Here is a 24950-nt window from a genome sequence, read left to right as displayed (position 1 = left end):
CTGCTGGGTTAGCGTTACCGGTCCCTTTTCCTGGAACCTCTTATATGTATTACATTTATGACTGCATGCCGACAAAAAGCATGTTACCTGTGCAAAGAAAACAGACATTTCCCGCATTTAAAAGACAGTTTTCCCTTTGAAAATTTAAAATCGATTTTCTCAAAAACTATAAGCTCTTTTTGCTAATTTTTTTTTCCTCTTGTACCCACTCCCAAGGTGCACATACCCTGTAAATTTGGGGTATGTAGCATGTAAGGAGGCTTTACAAAGCACAAAAGTTCGGGTCCCCATTGACTTCCATTATGTTCGGAGTTCGGGTCGAACACCCGAACATCGCGGCCATGTTCGGCCTGTTCGGCCCGAACCCGAACATCTAGATGTTCGCCCAACACTAGCATTGGGCACATTTTGCGATGGCTACAGAAACCTCCCGAAGGTTATTATCTTTAATAGAAACTCTGGTCCTGGCATATTTATAGGAACACAGTGCCAGGAATCAATTTGCTGGATAATATCCTGGTATATAGCGCTGTACAATTTAAACCATAAACTAGATGTCCTAGTGATTTCATGTCCCAGATACTCAGCTATGACTTATGGGTTTTGATTAGTGAATCTCTTGCTCAAGGAAGATCAGCCATAGGAGACTTGAAGCAAATTCCATTTTGGATTTATTAAAATGAAAGCCTGTGGACATTTCAATATCACTTGAGAATCCAAACATTGTTGAGTTGTTTTGGGGTTTAATAAAAATAACAGACTGCGATTCACCAATTGGACCTGTTTCGTTTTAACCAATTCGCAACCACACCTTGTTTCCCCCATATGGAGAAGAGCAGTTCTGACACTTTAGCTATGTCCCTATTTAATCAGCAATAACTTTTTCACTAATTATGACACCTAAATGAAACTTTCATTGCATGGAATTTTTTACCTAGAACAAGGTTTGCTTTCTATGCATTTTAATGGGGAAAAGAGGAATAAAAAAAAATGCATGCGTTTTTAAAATTGCAGGGTCTAATGAAAAATAATGAAAATCGTGATGTCCTGTACACACTGGTGCGATGCATTTTTAGAAAAAAGCAATTGCAGTGCCTGCGGCGCTTTTTTAAGCGCAGCGCTTGAAAAATGCATGAAAAAACGCACTGCAATGTGATTCCATTGCTTTTTTCAGACGTCAGTATCCCAGAAGACTCTGCAATTTCCTGCTTCCAGTTGAAATGTAAACTAGAAAAAAAAACAAAGGATTCTTTAGCCAATCAGCAATTACAAGAAAAACGCGAACGCATCAAAAACGCAGGCAAAAGCGCATGCGTTTTTAAAAACGCATATGATGCGTTTTTAACCACTTCCGGATTCTCGGAGCGTATATACACGCCCCTGAATCCTGAAGTGTATTCCATGGAAACGGCCGCTCGTATGAGCGGCCGTTCCATGTCAGTTCCCGGAGGGTGTCTCCGTGAACACCCTGCGAGCCGATCGGCGGCTCGCAGGGTAAATGTAAACACACGGGGAAGATCTTCCCCAGTGTTTACATGTATACGGCGCTGCTGCGCAGCAGCGCCGTAGAATAGATCGGCGATCCTCGGCCTCTGATTGGCCGGGGATCGCCGGCATCTGATAGGCTAAAGCCTATCCCATCAGGCGCAGGACGGAAATCCGTCCTGCGCCGCTCACAGGGGGAGGGAGAGGGAGGGAAGGGGAAGGAGGCCAGGAAGCGCTGCGGAGGGGGGCTTTGAAGAGCCCCCCCCGCAAGCGCAAGCAGCCGGCGGCGATCAGACCCCCCCAGCAGGACATCCCCCTAGTGGGGAAAAAAGGGGGGAAGTCTGATCGGCCTGGCTGCTGCTGGAGAGCCCACGCAGCACCGATCAGCACAAAATAGAGTGGTAGGGAAGTGGTTAAAACTACATGGGCTTGCAATTTTAAAAACTTTTTTGCTTGCTTTTTTCAGTGTGTACAGGCCCTAACTGTCGATAAAAAAAACACTAATTTTGTTTGACTATTTCTACTGTTAATCAGAAAACTTATATTATGCTCCTGTCACAATTTATGTTGAGCATTTAATTCTTAGATAATGCTGCAGTGTGTATTTTTTCTCTATGAACAGAGAAAATAAAAGCATTTTAATGGTAAAAATCGATTTTCTCAGGCAACATATATTCCCTTTCACCAATTAGTGCTGCAGCAGATAGTGCCAGAGGTGTAAACAGGAGCAAGACCAATAGTGCACAGCTGTGCTTCAGATACAAGACGTATATCTACAGTACATCCTCGTAGCTTAGATGAAGTCACAGAGGACATAGATATACTGTAGCTGAGGCTAAAGTGGTTAACAATCCCCTATGTTTATTCCCCAAATTAGCTCCTCTAACCCCCTGGACACTGGCTTTATCTCCAAATCAAAAAGAGCAAGAGTGACAAAGGCATACTTTTGAAATAGGCGCCGGGAGACTTGGGCGCAGGATACAGCCGGTATATGGCTGATCCTGCTGCTGTACAAATCCCGGCCGCGTTAATTACTATTCCCCCTCCAGGCCGCCATGGATAGTGGGGGAATGATATAATTCGGCTTCCAGTGATTGCTGGCGGCCGAATTACAGTGTTTTAAGAGCAACTTCAGCTCCTGACGGCGCCAACGTTACTCACTGAGCGCCACTATAGATGTAATTCCTGTTACAGTCTATGGTGGCGCCGGCTGCACCCAAATCTACCTGCGCTGAAAAGCACTGCTCCGTGACAAAGTGCCGCCATGCCCCAGCATACCTCCCAACTTTTTGAGATTAGAAAGACGGACCCCTTTAAAACACACCCCTGACACTTTTTTAATCACACCTTTGCCACACCCCTAGTCATGGTATGCCACAAAGTATTCATAAGCAAGGCATGGTTTTACTTACTCACACCACACTGGTCCTTTCCATCACCATGAGTGTTCCTTCATATTAACATCTGAAAATAACAATTTCATTTGAAAGGATGGAATAAAGTGTACAGTTCACTAAAACTCATTTTTTCAGTAGAGAAATACTGTATATATTTACATAGGTTTGTTCATCAGTCCAGAAAGAGGAACAAATGAAGGAAAAAAAGAGGGACGGGCCGATTTAGTTCACACACAAAAAAAACGGACTGATCCTTTGACATTGCAATAATTGAATTCAAAAACAATGCTTGGATTTCATGTTTAAAGAGACACTGAAGCGAAAAAAAAATTATGATATCATGAATTGGTTGTGTAGTACGGGTAATTACTAGAACATTAGTAGCAAAAAAAAAATATTCTCAGATTTTTATTTTCAGTTATACAGCTTTTTTTATAACATTGCATCATTCTCTAATATGTGCAGTTTACACACTACTCAGCATTCTAAATGTTTTTATAGAACAGGCAGTGAACTTTTGACCTGTCCTGAACTGTTCTCTGCAAAAGAAAAACACAATACAGCTGAGATAACCTAATCAGAAGTCAGAGCTCTCTGGGACTTTCAAAGTAGTAGAACTCAATGGCTATTTGCATAGATAACAACTGGAGTTTCTTAACTCTTCCTGTACTGGAAACAAATGTTAGACTTATGTCTCTGCTCCTAATGCTTTATTTCTTAGCTGTACTACACATACAAATCATTATATCATCATTTTTATTTCCGCTTCGATGTCTCTTTAAGGTCTTGTCCACACCTACGGTGTTTTCTCCTTTTCTTAAAGAGACACTGAAGCGAAAAAAAATATATGATATAATGAATTGGTTGTGTACTATGAATAATTACTAGAAGATTAGCAGCAAAGAAAATATTCTCATATTTTTATTTTCAGGTATATAGTGTTTTTTCTAACATTGCATCACTCTATAATATGTGCAGATTACACAACACTCAGCATTCAAAATGAGTCTTTCAGAGCAGTCTGTGAAGTAATGACCTCTCCTCTAGCAGAGGAAAAGTAAACATTTCAATTACAGTTGAGATAATAAAAGTCAGATAACAGCCCTCTCCACCACTAAGTTAGTCGGAGAGCTTAATAGCTTTTTTGCATAGAGATAACAACTGGAGTTTCTCAACTCTTCCTGTACTGGAAACAATTAGACTGATGTATCTGATCTTTTTTTTCTTAGCTGTGCTACACATACAAATCATAATATCATCATTTTTTTTTCGCTTCAGTGTCTCTTTAAAGAGACTCTGAAGTCTCGTGTTTTACCTGCTTTTCTCATATAATCCCCTTCAGCATAATTACCCCACATGAATCGACGCATCCCCACGGCAGATGGGTAATTTTTTGCTGTGTAATAGCCCTGCAAAGTTCCCGGGCTTGCAGGGCTTCACTTCCTCAAAGAGGCAGAGCTATAGGCTGTAGCTCTGCCTCCTCCTCAGTCAATCTCTGCGGATTGCCGCCTCTCCCCGCCCCTCTCAATCTTCTTTCACTCAGAGGGGCTGGGAGGAGCGCTTGAAAAAAAAAACGTATAGCGATTTCCCCAGCGCTTTCATGAATAAATACATTGGCCTCAATTCACTAAGATCATGCAGGAGATAATAAGGCAAGAGGAAACTTACCTCCACACAGTGAGAGAGTTATCTTATCTCTTAATTCCTTACGTTACCTCCTCTGTAGATAAGTTACCTCCTCTGTAGTTATTTTCACATGAAGTTAATTAACAGCCTGTCTTTAACTTTAGAATTCTGGAGTTATTTTAAGGATTGAAGAGTTAACTTAAAGACAGAAGAGTTAACTTTAGGTTTGCCTGAGGTAAAATGTTTCCTGAATACTACATGCCTTATCACCATGGTGATAACTCTAGAAACTTTATTAAAGACAGGAGATAAGCTTAGTGAATTGAGGCCATTGTATTTATTCATTACCGGATGAAAGAGTTCACCTCCTCACTGACATCAGGAAGTGAAAAAACAGAATCGCTCTGCAAAATCGCTTAGAGAAGCGATTTATAAAAAAATTGCAGAGCGCAGTTAAGTGCCTGGAGGCACTAAAAAAAACATGCAAAAAATTGAAAAACCGCTGGCGTCAGTGATTTCGATTTTTTAGATGTGAACAAAACCTAAGGGCTGGTGCACTGCACACCAGAAGAGCTTTCCTGAGTGCTTTGTGATTTTAAAAGCTCCTGCTAACGATATCCTATGTGTGTGTTCACACTCGAGCAATGTGAGCATAAATTGTTTTGCTGCAAATTGATCAGCATTTTCTTGTGTCTGCCCGGAGGAGGTAAGTCCTCAACTACCTCCTCACTTTTAAATGTTTTAGATCTTTTTATCCTTCTGGCGCCTCTGTATCCATACTGATAATGATGTTATCCATTCAGTTGTATCCGACTTTTGGCGATTCTATGGGTTAGCTCCCTCCATGCTGTCCGATCTTGTACCATTTCTGCCAGTTGCCTTAAAGTACACCCGAGGCTAAAATAAACGAATGAAATAAATGATTGTATCTATCTTCCTTCTCCTAAAATGTTTTAAGTTATTCCACAGTTTTATGTTAGGTTTAAATCTACTTTTTAAGTTTTAACTGTTTTATTGTTTTTGCTCAATGACACATTCATTGAAGTATGCCAGAGCTAAAAATCTATGAACTATTGACCCTTTTTATCTCTTTCCTGCTCTCAGAAACCCTTTTCTGCTAGGAAAGTGTTTTATAGTTGGAATTTCTTATCAGTGAGGGTCACACTGTAGTCACTTCCTGTCTGAGTCAGGACTGAGTCAGCCACTTACATAGCTGATGTTTAACGCTTTCAGGCAGAGAAAGAATAAAAGGAACACAGCATGGTTATTTGTGTGCTGGGCACTGTACATACACATGTCTATCTCATCATGTCACATGTCACCTCGGGTAGCACTCCAGTGAACATTTTACTGTTGGCAGTTGATGTAGCTGCTGCATGGTTTTTGGCAGTTGGAAACAGCTGTAAGCAGCTATTTCCCACAAAAGTTCGAACTTTTCTTGTGGGAGGGGTTACTTGTGGGAGGGGTTTCACCACAATATCAGTCATACAGCACCCCCTGATGGTCTGTTTGTGAAAAGGAATAGATTTCTCATGTAAAAGGGGGTATCAGCTACTGATTGGGATAAAGTTCAATTTTTGGTCAGAGTTTCTCTTTAAGCTCAATCCTGTGTCAGCTTTGATGGTGTGAAGCCAACGAGTTCTCTTGCGGCCTTGTCGCCTTTTGCCACTGATCAGTCCGAGCATTAGGTCTTTCTCTTTCTCTAAGGAATTTGACCTCATTACGTGGCTGAAATATGGGAATCTTAGTCTGGTGATCTTGCCTTCCAGTGACATACTACATTATCCATACAGTATCCATACTACATTATTGTAAACAATAAGCAATTGTATTCATTATGTTACTTTCACGACAGTTGTTCTTTAATATGGCCCATTCTTTAAATTATATGGTAGTGTTAGAACGTTTCTGATGTTTGCATATGATTGACTAGACCACCCCCTCAGTTTTTCTGATTGTGACGTGTCTTCAGTTTTACCCCAATTATGGAAATAATTATTGAAAACTCAGAGAAAAATTGACAATCTGTCCCAAACCCTTTAACCCTTTCCACTCGGAGTTCTTTCTTAACCTCCTTGCCGGTTTTCCCGACCTGAGCTCGGGGTAGAAAAAAGCAGCTGCTATCGGTGATCCCGAGCTCAGGTCGGGGTAGGCATTGCAGAGCTTACTTGTAGTTGTGGAGTCCCGCGCGCGATCTCGCTGCGCAGCGGGACTCCAGCCTCTCTCCCCGGCAGTGTGGGGTCTTTCCCTGGCCGCCGGGATCCCCCATGTCCCCGCTATTCTTCCGGGGACCCGGCAGCCAGTTGGAGCAGCGCAGCCGTGGTGGTGGCAGCAGAGCGGTGGTGGCAGCGTGACGTCATCGTGGGCGGGGCTAACATTGAAAACGAACTTCTCTATATTAGAGAAATAGAGAAGTTCGTTTATATGTATATTAGCGCCATCTTGTGGGCAAAGAGAAAACTGCAGCCCAGGAGCCCAGGAAGGTAATTTTTTTTTTATTTTGCTGCAGATCTCCCTGCCAGAATGATTTTTTTCAGGTTTTAGGGTCTGAAAGAGTGAAAAAAAATTGCACCGCTTTTGGCCCCTAAAATCTGGAAAGAATCAGACCGCCAAGGAGGTTAAAGGAAGTCGTTTCTGCTCTGAGTTTTTTTTTACAGAAATGCGCTCTCCCTCTTACTCTCTCTCTCATTTTAACATGGAACATAACATAGTAACATGGTATATCTTATTTTAAAGAACACATTATAACGTTTAATTTGATATCTTACTTGGACAGTTTGGCATCTTCTATTGGCTGGTAGCAGAAAAGAAAGCCAAAGGTATGGTAAATTGTAAAACAGTTTCCTGGGTGTAATCCGGGCCTGCGTGAGCAAGTTTCGCAATAATAGGTGGTTTTATGCCTGCCACCCGGGGTCTTACTGTCCCTACACACAATGCAATCTTTGGTATTTCAATTGGGCATATTAGCAATAAAATACTGGCTACTATTTACACTCTCCCCCACGTCCATTCCATAGGATTCCATTGATTCTCTATGCAACTTTGCAAGCAATCTGCAATAAATCTGCAAAGTAATCTGCATGGAATCTGCTCAATGGAATCTGCAAAAAGGAATCAGCAACTATTTTTTATTAAAAAAAAAAAAAAAAAAAAAAAACAGCCAGGAAACTGCAGTGACATTTAAATGTAAGTGTCACTTCCTGGCATCCAGGAAAGATGACTTCCGGTTAGTGGCTGGGGGGCACTACCTGTGTGGGCATGTAGTTTTACATGCCCACTAACCGCCGCATAGAGATCGGCGGTTTGCGGCGGTCCCGATGCACCGCAAACCGCCGCTGCAGGGATGTCCCGCATAGCATAGCGGGACATACGAGCGAATCGGGGAATTTGTAATGTCCCACTATGCGGGACATACAAGTGGAAAGGGTTAATTTTCAGGAAAAAAATGTGCAGAAATCTCCACCACTCCCAATCCAGTATACTGGAAAAAAATGGGACATTCGAATTTCTCACTTGAATTAAAGAAAACAAAAAAAACGTTTTCTGTAAATTCATAATTTTTTTCGACCTGCTATAAAATTTAATTTTTTTATTGTATTGTGTGTGTGGCCACCCTTAAGGCTCGTGCTCATACACACATCTGATTTTTTTGACCGACTGTCGTTCAAACTGGTCATACAAACCTGGTGTGTGGACGACAAGTCGAGCGATTGATAAATCAGCTCTCAAACGATCCAACGGCGGATCCATTTGGCTAATTGTCATTCAAACGACTGTTTGGTCAGTGCGTGTGTACGAACGACCAGGAGCCGTTTGAAGGATCAAAAGGACATTTGACAGACCAAACAGTTGGCGCATGCGTGTGTGACAGTGCATGATCCAGTGATTCCGTACGTCTTTAATGTTTGAACGTTTTTTAATTTTAAACGTCGTGTAGTGTGTTTGACCATTTAAAATGTAAACGTCTTGTAGTAGTGAACTATGAATTTGAAGTAGGTACATTGGGAGGCTTATGACATGGGATGGTTATGAGGGTCATGTACAGGACAAATCTAAATAAGTATTTCTCAGCGAAATAAAATGAAGGTTTCATTAAAACTACAACTGTTGTGTGTACTTTCAAAGTGTCATTCTTTGAAAAGTGTCATTGTGGGCTTATATGTGTATATCAGAACCATGATCTGGTTATAATGGTTCTGCTGTCTGTGCATACTGGATAGAAGTATTTCAAAGCAAACTAAATTAAAGGTTTCATTAAAGAAAACCTGTAACATCAAAAAGTTCCCCTGGGGGGTACTCACCTCGGGAGAGGGAAGCCTCAGGGTCCCAATGAGGCTTCCCACACCGTCCTCCATCCCTCGGGGGTCTCGCTGCAGCCCTCCGAACAGCGGCGATATAAATATTTACCTTCCCGGCTCCTGCGCAGGCGCTGTTGCGGCTCTCGGCTTCGAAATTGGCGGAAATACCCGATCACCGTCGGGTCTGCTCTACTGCACAGGCGCAAGTCTCCGGCACCTGCGCAGTAGAGCGGACCCGACTGAGATCGGGTATTTCCGTCTACTACGGAGCCGAAAGCAGCCACAGCGCCTGCGCAGGAGCCGGGAAGGTAAATATTAAACAAGCTGTCGGATCTGTCGGGCCGCTGTTCGGAGGGCTGCAGCAAGACCCCCGTGGGACAGAGGATGGCGTGGGAAGCCTCATTAGGATCCTGAGACTTCCCCCTCCCGAGGTGAGTACCCCCCAGGGGAACTTTTTGATCTTACAGAATCTCTTTAAAGAGAACCCGAGGTGTGTTTAAAGAATGTTATCTGCATACAGAGGCTGGATCTGCCTATACAGCCCAGCCTCTGTTGCTATCCCAAACCCCACTAAGGTCCCCCTGCACTCTGCAATCCCTCATAAATCACAGCCATGCTGTGAGGCTGTGTTTACATCTGTAGTGTCAGTCTCAGCTGCTCCCCCGCCTCCTGCATAGCTCCGGTCCCTGCCCCCGTCCCTTCCCGCCAATCAGCAGGGAGGGAAGGGATGCAGGCGGGGACTGGAGTTCTGCAGGAGGCGGGGAGAGCAGCAGACTGACTCTATAGAGATAAACACAGCCAGCTCTGACAAGCTGTTTGTCAGCAGCGTGGCTGTGATTTATGAGGGATTGCAGAGTGCAGGGGGATCTTTGGGATAGCAAAAGAGGCTGGGCTGTACAGGCAGATCCAGCCTCTGTATGCAGATAATATTCTTCAAACCCACCTCGGGTTCTCTTTAACTACAACTGTTGTGTGTACTTTCACAGTGTACTTTCATTGTTTTAAAAGTTTCATTGTGTAAATACAGGTGTCTATCAAGACAATGGTTCTGTTGTCTGACCATAGGGGACATAAGTATTTCAAAGCAAAACAAAAGAAAGGTTTCATTAATTTCAAAGTGACATTGTTTTGAAAGTGTCATTGTGTAATTATATTCGTGTGTCAACACAATGGTTCTGCTGGCTGTGCATACCAAGCAGATCTGAATGTGTATTCAAGCCAGACACCTAAACACACCTATACACATCACCACCAGTATAAAAGGGAACTTGGAATTGGACCAACAGTACAGCTGAGTTCATTTCACAAGCCTGTTGTTGTGTGGAAGTCTTGTTCTGAACGCTTCCTGTCACTATCCTCTACAAGGTAAGAACATTTTTTTTGTTTAATAGTAATAGTCTTGTAATTCAGAACTGTTGTGTGTGAGTAGAGTGCTTGCTTTTCACATTGTTGTTTTGGAAAAAAAGATTTTGGAGTTGCTGTGTTGTAATTAATGTGTAGTATTATAGGCGGGGCTTGTCCTGAGTGATTCATGTAATGTCGTGTTGAAACAGTGGACATTTTCAGGCATTTTTTGTGGGACTTAAAGGGAAACTGAAGTGAGTACAAATATTTAAAATAAACACATGATGTAGCTGCAAATTAATATTACATAGTAACCACACCGTAAGTTCCTCTCAGAAGCTCACCATTTTCTTCTTACAGTGATCCCTTCCAGTTCTGACAATATTTTGTCAGAACTGATATATACCAGTTGCTGTCAGTTATATATCAGCAGTTGTCAGTTACAACTGAATGTGCAAGGTGATGTCAATGTTTCCCTATGGCTCAAGTGGGTGATATTACAGTTTAACAGTGTGCTGACCAGGATGCTGTTATGGGGTAATGGCCATTTTAAAAATGGAGGATGGAGAATTCCATTGATCACAGTGGACAAACAGGACAAAGGATAGGAGAAAGAGATTGAGCAGTAGATTACACGGGAGGTAAGTATGGTTATTTTGACTTCTTATTTTCAGTTCAGGTTCTCTTTAAGTGCATTATTGCTATGAATGCCAGTGCGTGCTAGCAGCATCATCTGTTGTTATGCTCTTTGACTGTATCATTATCATGTGTATTTATGATATTTGACTGTATTGTTTTTATTGACTATATTATCTTTTTTCTCAACAGTGGACATGGATGCAAAGCAGGGGAAGCGTGAATTCATCACAAATTTCATAGCGCTATACCGTCGCCACCCGTGCCTGTGGAAATACAGCTCTCCAGAGCATTCCGACAGGGAAATGTCGAATAGGGCTTATGAAGAGCTTGTAGATTTTTACCGCACTGTTCATCCTGCCGCCACAGTGAAGACGGTGAAAAGGAAAATTCAGAGCTTGCTCGCAGGTCACAGACGTCACTTGAACAAAGTCATGGCTCTGAAAAGGTCGGGTGCTGGGGCTGCGGAGGTGTACGCAAATACTGTATGGTATTTTCGACTGCTGGAGTTCACGGTGGATGAAGTGGAGCCCAGAAGGTCAGTGTCTACTATACACAAAAAAGATGGACTAGACAACAAAGACAAGGAAGACGGGCTCGAGATGCCGGAGCAAGGTGAACATTTGCAAGTAGCTGTACAGGTAATGTCCATTTGTGTTTGCAGCTGAAAGTTGTGTTCCATTTTTCGTGGGGTTTCATCTTCATGGGGACCGCTGAGTACAAATCCTGCGCTGCACTTGTGGCTGCCTACAGCCTGACGCTGCGTAGGATTAACACTGCCCGCCTTTAGCACTCCCGATGCGATTGCGTGCATCCGGTAGGAGGGGGGATAAATATGTCATATGTCTTCTTCCCTTGCTGATCAACCATGGAGCAGGGGAGGTGAGTAATGGCTGCTGCCTATACGGTGCACACCCGTGCCTAGCTGTGTATACCGGGGATACCTCTGCCTGGCTATTTATTCGGCAGCCCCTAAATGTAGAAAATGCTCTGGGGTTGTTAGGTTACTTGATAAGTAGTCTGCATGGCCTCCCTGACATCACCACTTCTCTAATAACATGCGCTAATCCCACTTCCCTTAAAGAGACACTGAAGTCTCTAAAAAAACGTATTTTTATTTAATAACTAGCTGATTGCCCGGCGTTGCCCGGGTATGTATTTGGCTGGTGTTGGCTCCGCCTACGTTTTCTAACCCTAACACACAAACACTCAATGACCAAGTTTGTGAGCTTTGCGGTCTTTGGTATCAATAATCAGCATTGAAATGAAACAAATCTGATTGGCTGTGTGTGGCTCCACCCCCTTTTCTGAATTTGAACCCCAGTCACCCAATAACCAACTGTACCATGTTTGAGGCCTGTGCCATTAACAGTTCAAGAATGGTAGCAATTAAATATTCCCCTTGAAAAGCAACAGGTGAAGTTTGATTCACTTTTGTAGGCTCCACCCACTTTTCTGAATATTAATCCCAGTCACCCAATGACCAACAGTGCAAAGTTTAAAAACCCTGCGCTTAACAGTGTAAGAATGGCTGCAGTTTACATTTTCCCAGTGAAATTTGTATTTGTCTCCACCCACTGATGACCCGGCGTTGCCCGGGTATGTATTTGACTGGTGTTGGCTCCGCCCACTTTCTAACCCTAACACACAAACACTCAATGACCAAGTTTGTGAGCTTTGGTGTCCTTGGCATCAATAATTTGTATATTCCCATAGAAATTAAACAAATCAGATAGGCTGTTTGTGGCTCCGCCCCTCTCCAGCATTTGAACCCCAGTCACCCAATGACCAACTGTAGCAGGTTTGAGGCATCTGCTATTAACAGTGTAAAAATGGTAGCAATTTAAATATTACACTTGTAAATCAACAGGTGAATTTTGATTGGCTATTATGGGCTCCACCCACTTCCCTGAATATTAATCTCAGTCACTCAGTGACCATCTGGGCAAAGTTTGGGAACCCTGAAATAAACAGTGTAAGAAAGGCTGCAGTTTACACTTTCCCAGTGAAAATTGTTTTTGGCTCCGCCCACTTTTTGTAACCTGGACACAAAGTCACTACTCAATGCCCAAGTTTGTGAGTTTTGGGGTCCTTGGCATCAATAATTTGTATTTTCCCATGAAATGAAACAAATCTGATTCACTGTTTGTGGCTCTGTCCCCTTTTCTGAATTTGAACCCCAGTGACCCAATGACCAACTGTACCAGGTTTGAGGCTTGTGCCATTAACAGTGCAAGAATGGCAGCAATTTTAATATTCTCCTTGAAAAGTGACATGTGATTTTTGATTGGCATGTTTAGGCTCCACCCACTTTTCTGAATATTAATCCCAGTCACCCAGTAACCAGCTATGCTAAGTTTGAGAACCCTGCCATTAACAGTGAAGAAGGGCTGCAGTTTACAATTTCCCAAAAAAATCTGTTTTTAACTCCACCCACTTTTTGTAACCTTGACACACAGTCACTACTCAATGACCAAGTTTGTGAGCTTTTGGGTTCCTGGCATCAAAATTGTGCTAATGAAGCAGTTTATCCAGCAAAGAAATCTGGCTGTTTTTGGCTCCGCCCCTTTACTGAATTCGAACCCCAAACACTTAACGACCGACTGTAGCAGGTTTGAGGCCTCTGCTATTAACAGTGTGAGAATGGCCGCAGTTTCAATATTCCCCTTGAAAATCGATAGGTGAATTTTGATTGGCTGTTGTAGGCTCCACCTACATTTCCAAATATTAATCCTAGTCACCCAGTGACCAACTGTGTGAAGTTTGAGAACCCTGCCATTAACAGTGTAAGAAAAGCTGCAGTTTACATTTCCCCATGTAAAAAGTTAGTTGTTTTTGGCTCCGCCCACTATTTCTAACCTTGACATACAGTCACTTAATGACCAAGTTTATGAGCTTTGGGGTCTTTGGCATCAATAAGTTGCATTTTACCATTGAAATTAAACAAATCTGATTGGCTGTTTTTGGCCCGCTCCCTTCAGAATTTAAACCCCAGTCTCCCAGTGACTGACTGTAGCAGATGTTAGGCCTCTGCTATTAAGAGTGCATGAATGGCAGCAATGTAAATATTCCCCTTGAAAATCAAAAGGTGAATTTTAAATGGCTGCTGTAGGCTCCACCCACTTTTCTGAATATTAGTCCCAGTCACCCAGTGGCCAACTGTGTCACGTTTGAGAACCCTGCCAATAGCAGAATGGCTGAAATCAATCTAACAAATCTGATTGGCTGTTTGTGGCTCCACCCCTTTAATGAATTTGGACCCCAGTCACCCAATGACTGACTGTATCAGGTTTGAGGCCTATGCCACTAACAGTGTAAGAATGGTAGCAATGTGAATATTCCCCTTGAAAATCAATAGGTACATTTTGATTGGCTGTTGTAGGCTCCACCCACATTTCTGAATATTCATCCCAGTCACACAGTGGCCAATTGTGTAAAGTTTGGGAACCCTGCAATGTAAAAAATAAAGTTGTTGGCACTGCCCACTTTTTCTAACCTTGACATACAGTCACTCAATTATCAAGTTTATCAGCTTTGGGGTCCTTGGTATCAATACTTTCTATATACCCATTGAAAAATAAACAAATCTGGCTGTTTGTGGCTCTGCCCCCTTCCTGAATTTGGACCCTAGTCACCCAGTGACCAACTGTACCAGGTTTGAGGCATCTGCTATTACCAGTATAAAAGAATGGTAGCAGATGAAATATTCCCTTTGAAAATCAAAAGGTGAATTTTTATTGGCTGTTGTAGGCTCCACCCACCTTCCAAAATCTTAATCTGTCACCCAATGACCAACTGTGCAAAGTTTGAGAACCCTGCCATTAACGGTGTAAGAATGGCTGCAGTTTATATTTTCCCTGTAAAAGCTGTTTTGGCTCCGCCCACTTTTTTGTAACCTTGACGCACAGTCACTCAATGACCATGTTTGTGAGCTGTCAGGTTCCTGACATCAAATTTGTGTAAATGGAAGCAATTTATCCACCAAGGAAATCTGATTGGCTGTATGTGGCCCCGCCCCTTTAGTGAATTTGGACCCCAGTCACCCAATGACCGACTGTAGCAAGTTTGAAGTCTCTGCCATTAAAAAGTGTAAGAATAGCAGCAGTTTAAATATTCCCCTTGAAAATCAATAGGTGAATTTTGATTGGCTGTTGTAGGCTCCACCCACTTTCCTGAATATTAATCCCAGTCACCCAGTGACCAAGTGTGCCAAGTTTGAAAACCCTGCGAGTGTAAGAATGGCTGCAGTTGAGATTTTCCCATTTAAAAAGAATGGCTGAAATTGGATTGGCTGTTTTATGCTCCGCCCACTTTTCCTGGAATTGTAACCTCGGTCACCAAGTGACCAACTGTGCCAAGTGTGGGGACTCTGGCTTGATTACTGTGAGAATGGCAGCCTTTTACATTTTTTCCATTGACATGAATGGGTGGAATCTGATTTGCTGTTTGTAGCTCCGCCCAGGTGTGCAGGGGGGACGCGAGACCCCCAGAACGTATCATCCCAGGTAGTAAGGGATCTGCATACCAAGTTTTGTTCAAATCGGTCAAGCCGTTTTTGCGTGATCGCGGCACATACACACACACACACACACATACACACACACACACACACACACACATACATCCGATTTTATATATATAGATTATGATGAATGCCTTAGCCCTAACTAAACCGTCGCATCCCCGCCGCTTTAAACTATCTAAATCCCCCCTAACGCGCCCTCCCTCTTACCTGCAAAATCCACGACTTTCTTGGTCGTGGATTTTGCTGCCCTGTGCGCTTCCGTGTGAGGCAGAGCTATGAGCTGCAGCTCTGCCTCACAAGCATCTGTCAGAGGCGGATCTCTGCCTCTCCCCGCCCCTCTCAGCGAAGGAAGACTGAGAGGGGCGGGGGGAGGCGGCGATCCGCTGCTGACTGACGCGTGTGAGGCAGAGCTGCAGCTCATAGCTCTGCCTCACACAGAAGCGCTCCCCGGATTGCCCCCCGGGGAGTTTGGGGGGATTTAGAGAGGCGGGAATGCGGCGTTTTTTTTCTGAGACTTCAGAGTCTCTTTAAAAGGGCAACTTCCTGTAAATCTTAAAATTTAAAATGCATGTTAACATATACAAATAAGGAGTATGGTTTTTCCAGAGTTAAATGAGCCATAAATGACTTTTCTCCTATGTTGCTGTCACTTACAGTAAGTAGTAGAAATGTGACAGAACTGACAGGTTTTGGACTAGACCATCTCTTCATGTGTGATTCTCAGGGTTTTTGTTAATTTTCAAAAGCACTTACTGAATGGCAGTTGCTCCATCCAACTGCCCACATAGTGTGCAGCGAACAGGGAGGCTGCCTAGCATTTTCTAATCATCTTTTTCAAGGCGTGTCTTTTTAAAGAATAAGCGCCATGCTGAGAATCCCCCATGAGGAGATGGACTCGGGCAAATCCTGTCAGTATTGTCAGATTCCTACTACCCTACAGTCAGAGATAGCAACATTGAAGAAAAGTAATTTATAATTTAGAAAAACATAAGTTAGTAATTTAGAAGAAACATACTTCTTATCTGTATGTGTTTTCATACATTTTTAATTGTAAGATTTTCACGACAGTGGTCCTTTACCGTGTCCTGCACGAGAATGCTTGCTGCTGCTTACTCTACTGCTGCTTTGCTCATGGTATCTGCTGATGCCATTATTCGTTGGCTTGGATGTTGCACAAGATTGTTTCCTATACAAACTAGGAAGTAGAACAGTGCGCTAGGTGCCCATTTATCATTGGCAATTTCTGCATTGCTGTGAACATAGCGTGAAGATGTGGCTAATGCCTAATTTATGTTTGCATTTAAGTATACGTACAGCCCCTGACTTCACAAGAGTCACAATGTTTCTTTTTTTTTTCTCCGCAGGAAGAAACTTGCCTTGCCTGGGAACCTGAACAGGTCACCAGCACCCCTTCAACTTCCAGCAGACCAACTACCTCCATGCCTGTGGTGCCGGACTACAGAGCATCATCCCGAGAATGGACTGATGATGTGTCACCGGAGAAGGAGCAGGCTATGGCCCGGGCTATGCAGCTGTTACAGCGAGAGGACGACCAGTTTGACCTTTTTTGGAAAAAGCGCGGCAGCTGAACTACGTAGACTGGACCCGGAACAGGCTGTGATAGCCCGACTGAAATGGCAAGAAATCGTCTTGCTGGGACACATGAAGCTGCTTAGTCACGATTTCACCCCTGTTCCCCCCGCTCCTTCTATGCCCTATAGTCAGCCTTGGACCTCTTCCAGCGACAGTACACCCTACCATGTCCCTCCTCCGGCTGTACATCCAACGTTGCATCACCCCCCTCACTGGCCTATCACTCCATATGAGGCAGCGGGACAGTTGCCGTCAGGCAGGGTTGGGCCTCCTCTGCACTACCCAGACCAGCCTCAGTATTGGAATGATGAAGCGTTAACTAGAAGTGCCTCTCCAAAACCAGATGATAGGACTTATAACACTCATGCCAATCTTTAAGACATTTGATTTGTAGGACACGTGGAGGATGCTCTTTTTTAATGTTTTTGAAATGTTTTGGATTGTTTAATGTTTTGGAAATTTGCTTATGTTATACTGTTGTTTTTTGAAAACGTGTTTGTACACTGAACTTTGATCACCATGTGCTTTTTTTTGTTATACAGGTTTATTTTTTAAATAAATGTATTGTGCTCCACCGTTATTTGCATATCTTGTACAGTGTTTGATTTGCAGTGCAATTTGTCTTGGTATACCTGCAGACCGGCCAAGTGTCACGGTTTCGCCGTGACACTAACGATTTGCAGGCTCTATCACGGCATCACGGGGCAATGGTCAAATGTCCCGACCTCTTCACAGAGCAGGAGAGTTGCAGTTAACTGTTTCACTGCCCAGAGTCTTTGCAGAGAGCACAAATACATGCATCACATCACACTCTGCAGCTTTGCCTCACGCTGAACTTCCTCAGCAGCACAACAACATAAAACTACCAGCTCAGCAAATAATTACTTTAAAGTTGAGGAAGACTGAGACAAGGATCTCTACCCTGGCTATCTGGTTACATCTCAATAGTGAGGGGGATCTCTGCCCTGGCTATCTGGTTACATCTCAATAGTGAGGGGGATCTCTGCCCTGGCTATCTGGTTACATCTCAATAGTGAGGGGGATCTCTGCCCTGGCTATCCTGGTTACATCTGAATAGTGAGGGGGATCTATGCCCTGGCTATCTGGTTACATATGAATAGTGAGGGGGATCTCTGCCCTGGCTATCTGGTTACATCTGAATAGTGAGGGGGATCTCTACCATGGCTGTCTGGTTACATCTGAATAGTGAGGGGGATCTCTGCCCTGGCTTTCTGGTTACATATGAATAGTGAGCGGGATCTCTGCCCTGGCTATCTGGTTACATCTGAATAGTGAGGGTGATCTCTGCCCTGGCTTTCTGGTTACATATGAATAGTGAGCGGGATCTCTGCCCTGGCTATCCTGGTTACATCTGAATAGTGAGGGGGATCTATGCCCTGGCTATCTGGTTACATATGAATAGTGAGGGGGATCTCTGCCCTGGCTATCTGGTTACATCTGAATAGTGAGGGGGATCTATGCCCTGGCTATCTGGTTACATCTGAATAGTGAGGGGGATCTCTACCATGGCTGTCTGGTTACATCTGAATAGTGAGGGGGATCTCTGCCCTGGCTTTCTGGTTACATATGAATAGTGAGCGGGATCTCTGCCCTGGCTATCTGGTTACATCTGAATAGTGAGGGTGATCTCTGCCCTGGCTTTCTGGTTACATATGAATAGTGAGCGGGATCTCTGCCCTGGCTATCTGGTTACATCTGCATAGTGAGGGGGATCTCTGTCCTGGCTATCTGGTTACATCTGAATAGTGAAGGGGATCTCTGCCCTGGCTATCTGGTTACATCTGAATAGTGAGGGGGATCTCTGCCCTGGCTATCTGGTTACATCTGAATAGTGAGGGGGATCTCTGCCCTGGCTATCTGGTTACATCTGAATAGTGAGTTGGATCTCTGACCTGGCTATCTGGTTACATCTGAATAGTGAGGGGGATCCCTGCCCTGGCTATCTGGTTACATCTGAATAGTGAGGGGGATCTCTGCCCTGGCTATCTGGTTTAGTGTTGGGCGAACAGTGTTCGCCACTGTTCGGGTTCTGCAGAACATCACCCTGTTCGGGTGATGTTCGAGTTCGGCCGAACACCTGACGGTGCTCGGCCAAACCGTTCGGCCATATGGCCGAACTAAGAGCGCATGGCCGAACGTTCCCCGAACGTTCGGCTAGCGCTGTGATTGGCCGAACGGGTCACGTGGTTCGGACCCGAACGCGCTCTGATTGGCCGAACTGTCACGTGGTTCGGGTAAATAAATACCCGAACCACGTCATATCGCCGCCATTTGTCTGTGGGTTTAGCTTTGGGTAGGCAGGCAGGGTAGTTCGCGCTCCAGCCACGCTAGCCAGGGTCCCCCCCAGTCATTGTGTGTCACTGCTGGGAACAGTAGTACACCGCTCGTTCAGCCACACTATATAGCATTCTGTGTACTGTTCTGTGTCTGCTGGGAACAGTGGTACACCGCTCGTTCAGCCACACTATATAGCATTCTGTGTACTGTTCTGTGTCTGCTGGGAACAGTAGTACACCGCTCGTTCAGCCACACTATATAGCATTCTGTGTACTGTTCTGTGTCTGCTGGGAACAGTAGTACACCGCTCGTTCAGCCACACTATATAGCATTCTGTGTACTGTTCTGTGTCTGCTGGGAACAGTAGTACACCGCTCGTTCAGCCACACTATATAGCATTCTGTGTACTGTTCTGTGTCTGCTGGGAACAGTGGTACACCGCTCGTTCAGCCACACTATATAGCATTCTGTGTACTGTTCTGTGTCTGCTGGGAACAGTAGTACACCGCTCGTTCAGCCACACTATATAGCATTCTGTGTACTGTTCTGTGTCTGCTGGGAACAGTAGTACACCGCTCGTTCAGCCACACTATATAGCATTCTGTGTACTGTTCTGTGTCTGCTGGGAACAGTAGTACACCGCTCGTTCAGCCACACTATATAGCATTCTGTGTACTGTTCTGTGTCTGCTGGGAACAGTGGTACACCGCTCGTTCAGCCACACTATATAGCATTCTGTGTACTGTTCTGTGTCTGCTGGGAACAGTAGTACACCGCTCGTTCAGCCACACTATATAGCATTCTGTGTACTGTTCTGTGTCTGCTGGGAACAGTAGTACACCGCTCGTTCAGCCACACTATATAGCATTCTGTGTACTGTTCTGTGTCTGCTGGGAACAGTAGTACACCGCTCGTTCAGCCACACTATATAGCATTGTTTACTGACACTATATAGCAGACTATATAGCATTGTGTGTACACCGCTCAGCCAGACTATATACCATTGTTTACTGACACTCTGTGTACACCGCTCAGCCAGACTATATACCATTGTTTACTGCCACTCTGATTCTGCTGGGAACAGTAGTACACCGCTCGCTCAGCCAGACTATATACCATTGTTTACTGACACTCTGTGTACACCGCTCAGCCAGACTATATACCATTGTTTACTGCCACTCTGATTCTGCTGGGAACAGTAGTACACCGCTCGCTCAGCCAGACTATATACCATTGTTTACTGACACTCTGTGTACACCGCTCAGCCAGACTATATACCATTGTTTACTGCCACTCTGATTCTGCTGGGAACAGTAGTACACCGCTCGCTCAGCCAGACTATATACCATTGTTTACTGACACTATATAGCAGACTATATAGCATTGTGTGTACACCGCTCAGCCAGACTATATACCATTGTTTACTGACACTCTGTGTACACCGCTCAGCCAGACTATATACCATTGTTTACTGCCACTCTGATTCTGCTGGGAACAGTAGTACACCGCTCGCTCAGCCAGACTATATACCATTGTTTACTGACACTCTGTGTACACCGCTCAGCCAGACTATATACCATTGTTTACTGCCACTCTGATTCTGCTGGGAACAGTAGTACACCGCTCGCTCAGCCAGACTATATACCATTGTTTACTGACACTATATAGCAGACTATATAGCATTGTGTGTACACCGCTCAGCCAGACTATATACCATTGTTTACTGACACTGTGTACACCGCTCAGCCAGACTATATACCATTGTTTACTGCCACTCTGATTCTGCTGGGAACAGTAGTACACCGCTCGCTCAGCCAGACTATATACCATTGTTTACTGACACTCTGTGTACACCGCTCAGCCAGACTATATACCATTGTTTACTGCCACTCTGATTCTGCTGGGAACAGTAGTACACCGCTCGCTCAGCCAGACTATATACCATTGTTTACTGACACTATATAGCAGACTATATAGCATTGTGTGTACACCGCTCAGCCAGACTATATACCATTGTTTACTGACACTCTGTGTACACCGCTCAGCCAGACTATATACCATTGTTTACTGCCACTCTGATTCTGCTGGGAACAGTAGTACACCGCTCGCTCAGCCAGACTATATACCATTGTTTACTGACACTCTGTGTACACCGCTCAGCCAGACTATATACCATTGTTTACTGCCACTCTGATTCTGCTGGGAACAGTAGTACACCGCTCGCTCAGCCAGACTATATAGCATTGTGTTTACTGCCACTCTGTGTACACCGCTCAGCCACACTATATAGCATTGCGTACTCTGCCAGTCAGTGTGTATATTGCTGGGATCAGTAATACTCCACTCACCGTCAACCACTATATGAGCTCAACATGAGTTCCCCAGAGACCTCCGCTGTGAGCAGCACTCCCAACAACAGCAACAGCCAACGCCCCACGCAAGCTATAACATCCACCCCAGCAGCCAGTGGTCAGCAGCAGCCCTCCCCGGAGGAGAACGTTGTGTCCATCAGTCCGTCGCCAGAGCGATTAATGAGGGCTGCCATTGAGGAGATGATGGGGCCTGATGTGGAGGAGGAGGTCTGGCTCAGGCCAGCATCCCAAGTTAATGTTGAGGACGATGAGGGGTCTGTGTCTGGGGATGTTGGGGTGGCAGAGGTGGTGGGTGGGTCAGACTCAGGAGAAGAGTTGTATGATGAGGATGATGATCGGGACCATCTGTATGTGCCTCAGAGTCCGACCCCGGAAAACATGTTGTATCGTGTGTTTAGGTACTAAAATCTGCGTTCCCTCCCAGTAGTGTTGGGCGAACAGTGTTTGCCACTGTTCGGGTTCTGCAGAACATCACCCTGTTCGGGGTGACTATATAGCAGACTATATAGCATTGTGTTTAATGCCACTCTGTGTACACGGCTCAGCCACACTATATAGCATTGTGTTTACTTCCACTCTGTGTCTGCTGGGAACAGTAGTACACCGCTCACCCGCCACTGTATAGCATTGTGCTCTGTGTCACTGCTGACAATAGTGGTACACCGCTCACCCACCACTGTATAGCATTTCTGTACTGCCACTGCACTGCTGCCAGTCAGCGTGTACTTTAAGGATAAGTGAAATGAGGAAGAAATCCGGTGAAAGAGGGAGGGGCAAGGGAAGAGGTGTTTCCCCTGACGGTTCACGTACAGGCCACAGGGGAGCACCCAAGAAAACCCACTCAATACTGCCCATGTTGTCCAGGACAACAACCCTCACAGATCCAAAAGAACAGGACCAGATAATTACTTGGATGACCTCTCAAGCGTCCAGCAGTGGGTTAAGCAGCACCAGCACATCACGCACGAGGTCCGAGTCCTCAGCCAGTTAAAGTCTGGGCTTTCTTTGAAGACTGCACTGAGGATGTTACCATGGCGATTTGCAAGGTGTGCAAGACCCGCCTGAGCAGGGGGAAAAGTATTAACAACCTCTCCACCACCAGCATGAGCCGCCACATTCTATCCAAACATCCCACTCTGTGGGCAAACGCGGCAGGACAGGGTACCACCAGCAACACTGCCTCCCTTGGGTTCACCAGACTCACCACCAGACCCGCCTCAGCAGCAGCAGTAGCCCAGCCATTGCGTGGTTCACAACATTCACAAACATCAGACGATGCTGACACTGTCACTTTCCGGACTAGTGCTCTTGAGGTCTCCCAGTGTTCATCAAACACAACAACCAACAGCCCTTCGGTGTGCAGCGCTACGGTTGAGTTGTCTGTCTCTGAGATGTTTGAGCACAAGAGGAAATTGCCAGCAAATGACCCCCGGGCCGTGGCAGTAACAGCCAGCCAGCATAGCCAAGCTTCTGGCCTGCGAAATGCTGCCATATCGAGTGGTGGAGACAAACAGCTTCAAGGGCATGATGTCAGTGGCCATCCCACGTTACGTGGTTCCCAGCCGCTACCACTTTGTGCGCTCTGCAGTGCCTGAGTTGCATGAGCACGTGGTCAGCTAAATAACCCGAAGCTTGAAGAATGCCGTTGCCTGCAAGGTTCACCTCACCACTGACACCTGGACGAGTGCGTTCGGCCAGGGTCGATACATCTCCCTTACCGCGCACTGGGTGAACCTTGTGGAGCCTGGCAGCGATTCCTCACCTGCTACGGCGCGGGTGTTGCCCACGCCGCAAACAGCTGGATAACAACAGCAGCACCTACCTCTCTGACTCCTTCTCCTCCAACGCATCTCAAAGCTGTACCTCATCCGGAAATGCTAACCCAGCACCAGCAGCAGTAGGATCGTGGAAGCAGTGCAGCACAGCTGTTGGCATGCGTCAGCAAGCGTTGCTGAAGCTGATCTGCCTTGGGGATAAGCAGCACACAGGGGAGGAAATTTGGAGGGGAATAAAGGAACAGACGGATTTGTGGCTGGCACCGCTGGACCTGAAACCGGGCATGAAGCTAGACACCTGGCACGAACTGGCAATGTACGCAATAGAGGTGCTGGCTTGCCCGGCAGCCAGCGTTATGTCGGAACGCTGTTTCAGTGCTGCCGGAGGCATCATCACAGATCGGCGTATCCGCCTCTCCACAGAAAATGCAGACCGTCTGACTCAAATTAAAATGAATCAATCCTGGATTGGAAACGACTACGCAACACTCCTGGACCCCAACCAAGTAACATGACCGATGAACATCTGGGATGGTTTAGCGTTTCCGGTCCCTGTTTATTGAACCTCTCATCTGTATTACATTTATGACTGCATGGCGGCAAAAAGCATTGCTGCTATATCCACACGCTTTTTGTCCTCATGCAAGGCCTGGGTTGTTGTGTCTCACAAAGCGTGGCCTTCTCCTCCTGCGCCTCCTCCTGTTCCATCACGTGTGCTGCTGCTGCTGCTGCTGCTGCTGCTGGGTTACCGTTGCCGGTCCCTGTTTATGGAACCTCTTATCTTTATTACATTTATGACTACATGGCGGTACAAAGCATGCTATCCGCACGCTTTTTGTCCTCATGCAAGGCCTGGGTTGTTGTGTCTCACAAAGCGTGGCCTTCTCCTCCTGCGCCTCCTCCTGTTCCATCACGTGTGCTGCTGCTGCTGCTGGGTTACCGTTGCCGGTCCCTGTTTATGGAACCTCTTATCTTTATTACATTTATGACTACATGGCGGTACAAAGCATGCTATCCGCACGCTTTTTGTCCTCATGCAAGGCCTGGGTTGTTGTGTCTCACAAAGCGTGGCCTTCTCCTCCTGCGCCTCCTCCTGTTCCATCACGTGTGCTGCTGCTGCTGCTGCTGCTGGGTTAGCGTTGCCGCGTGGTCCCTGTTTATTGAACCTCTTATCTTTATTACATTTATGACTACATGGCGGTACAAAGCATGCTATCCGCACGCTTTTTGTCCTCATGCAAGGCCTGGGTTGTTGTGTCTCACAAAGCGTGGCCTTCTCCTCCTGCGCCTCCTCCTGTTCCATCACGTGTGCTGCTGCTGGGTTAGCGTTGCCGCGTGGTCCCTGTTTGTTGAACCACTTATCTTTATTACATTTATGACTGCATGGTGGTACAAAGCATGCTATCCGCACGCTTCTTGTCCTCATGCAAGGCCTGGGTTGTTGTGTCTCAAAGCGTGGCCTTCTCCTCCTGCGCCACCCTCCTCCTGTTCCATCACGTGTGCTGCTGCTGGGTTAGCATTACCGGTCCCTTTTCCTGGAACCTCTTATATGTATTACATTTATGACTGCATGCCGACAAAAAGCATGTTACCTGTGCAAA

General features: G+C 45.3%; 1 protein-coding gene and 1 long non-coding RNA gene across 2 annotated transcripts in view; both read left to right on the top strand.

The window, feature by feature from the left end:
- Nucleotides 1-24950, top strand: part of LOC137532188 (uncharacterized) — a 231512-nt gene that overhangs the window by 8043 nt on the left and 198519 nt on the right. The window lies entirely within an intron of this gene.
- Nucleotides 10984-17300, top strand: LOC137532360 (uncharacterized). The gene is made up of 2 exons (XM_068252775.1): nt 10984-11427; nt 16676-17300. The coding sequence occupies exons 1-2, from the start codon at nt 10984-10986 to the stop codon at nt 16898-16900; spliced, it is 669 nt and encodes a 222-aa protein (XP_068108876.1). The 3' UTR covers nt 16901-17300.

Source organism: Hyperolius riggenbachi, chromosome 9 (assembly GCF_040937935.1).
Source record: "Hyperolius riggenbachi isolate aHypRig1 chromosome 9, aHypRig1.pri, whole genome shotgun sequence".
Classification (NCBI taxonomy): domain Eukaryota; kingdom Metazoa; phylum Chordata; class Amphibia; order Anura; family Hyperoliidae; genus Hyperolius; species Hyperolius riggenbachi.
This window is presented reverse-complemented; position numbering and strand designations above follow the sequence as displayed.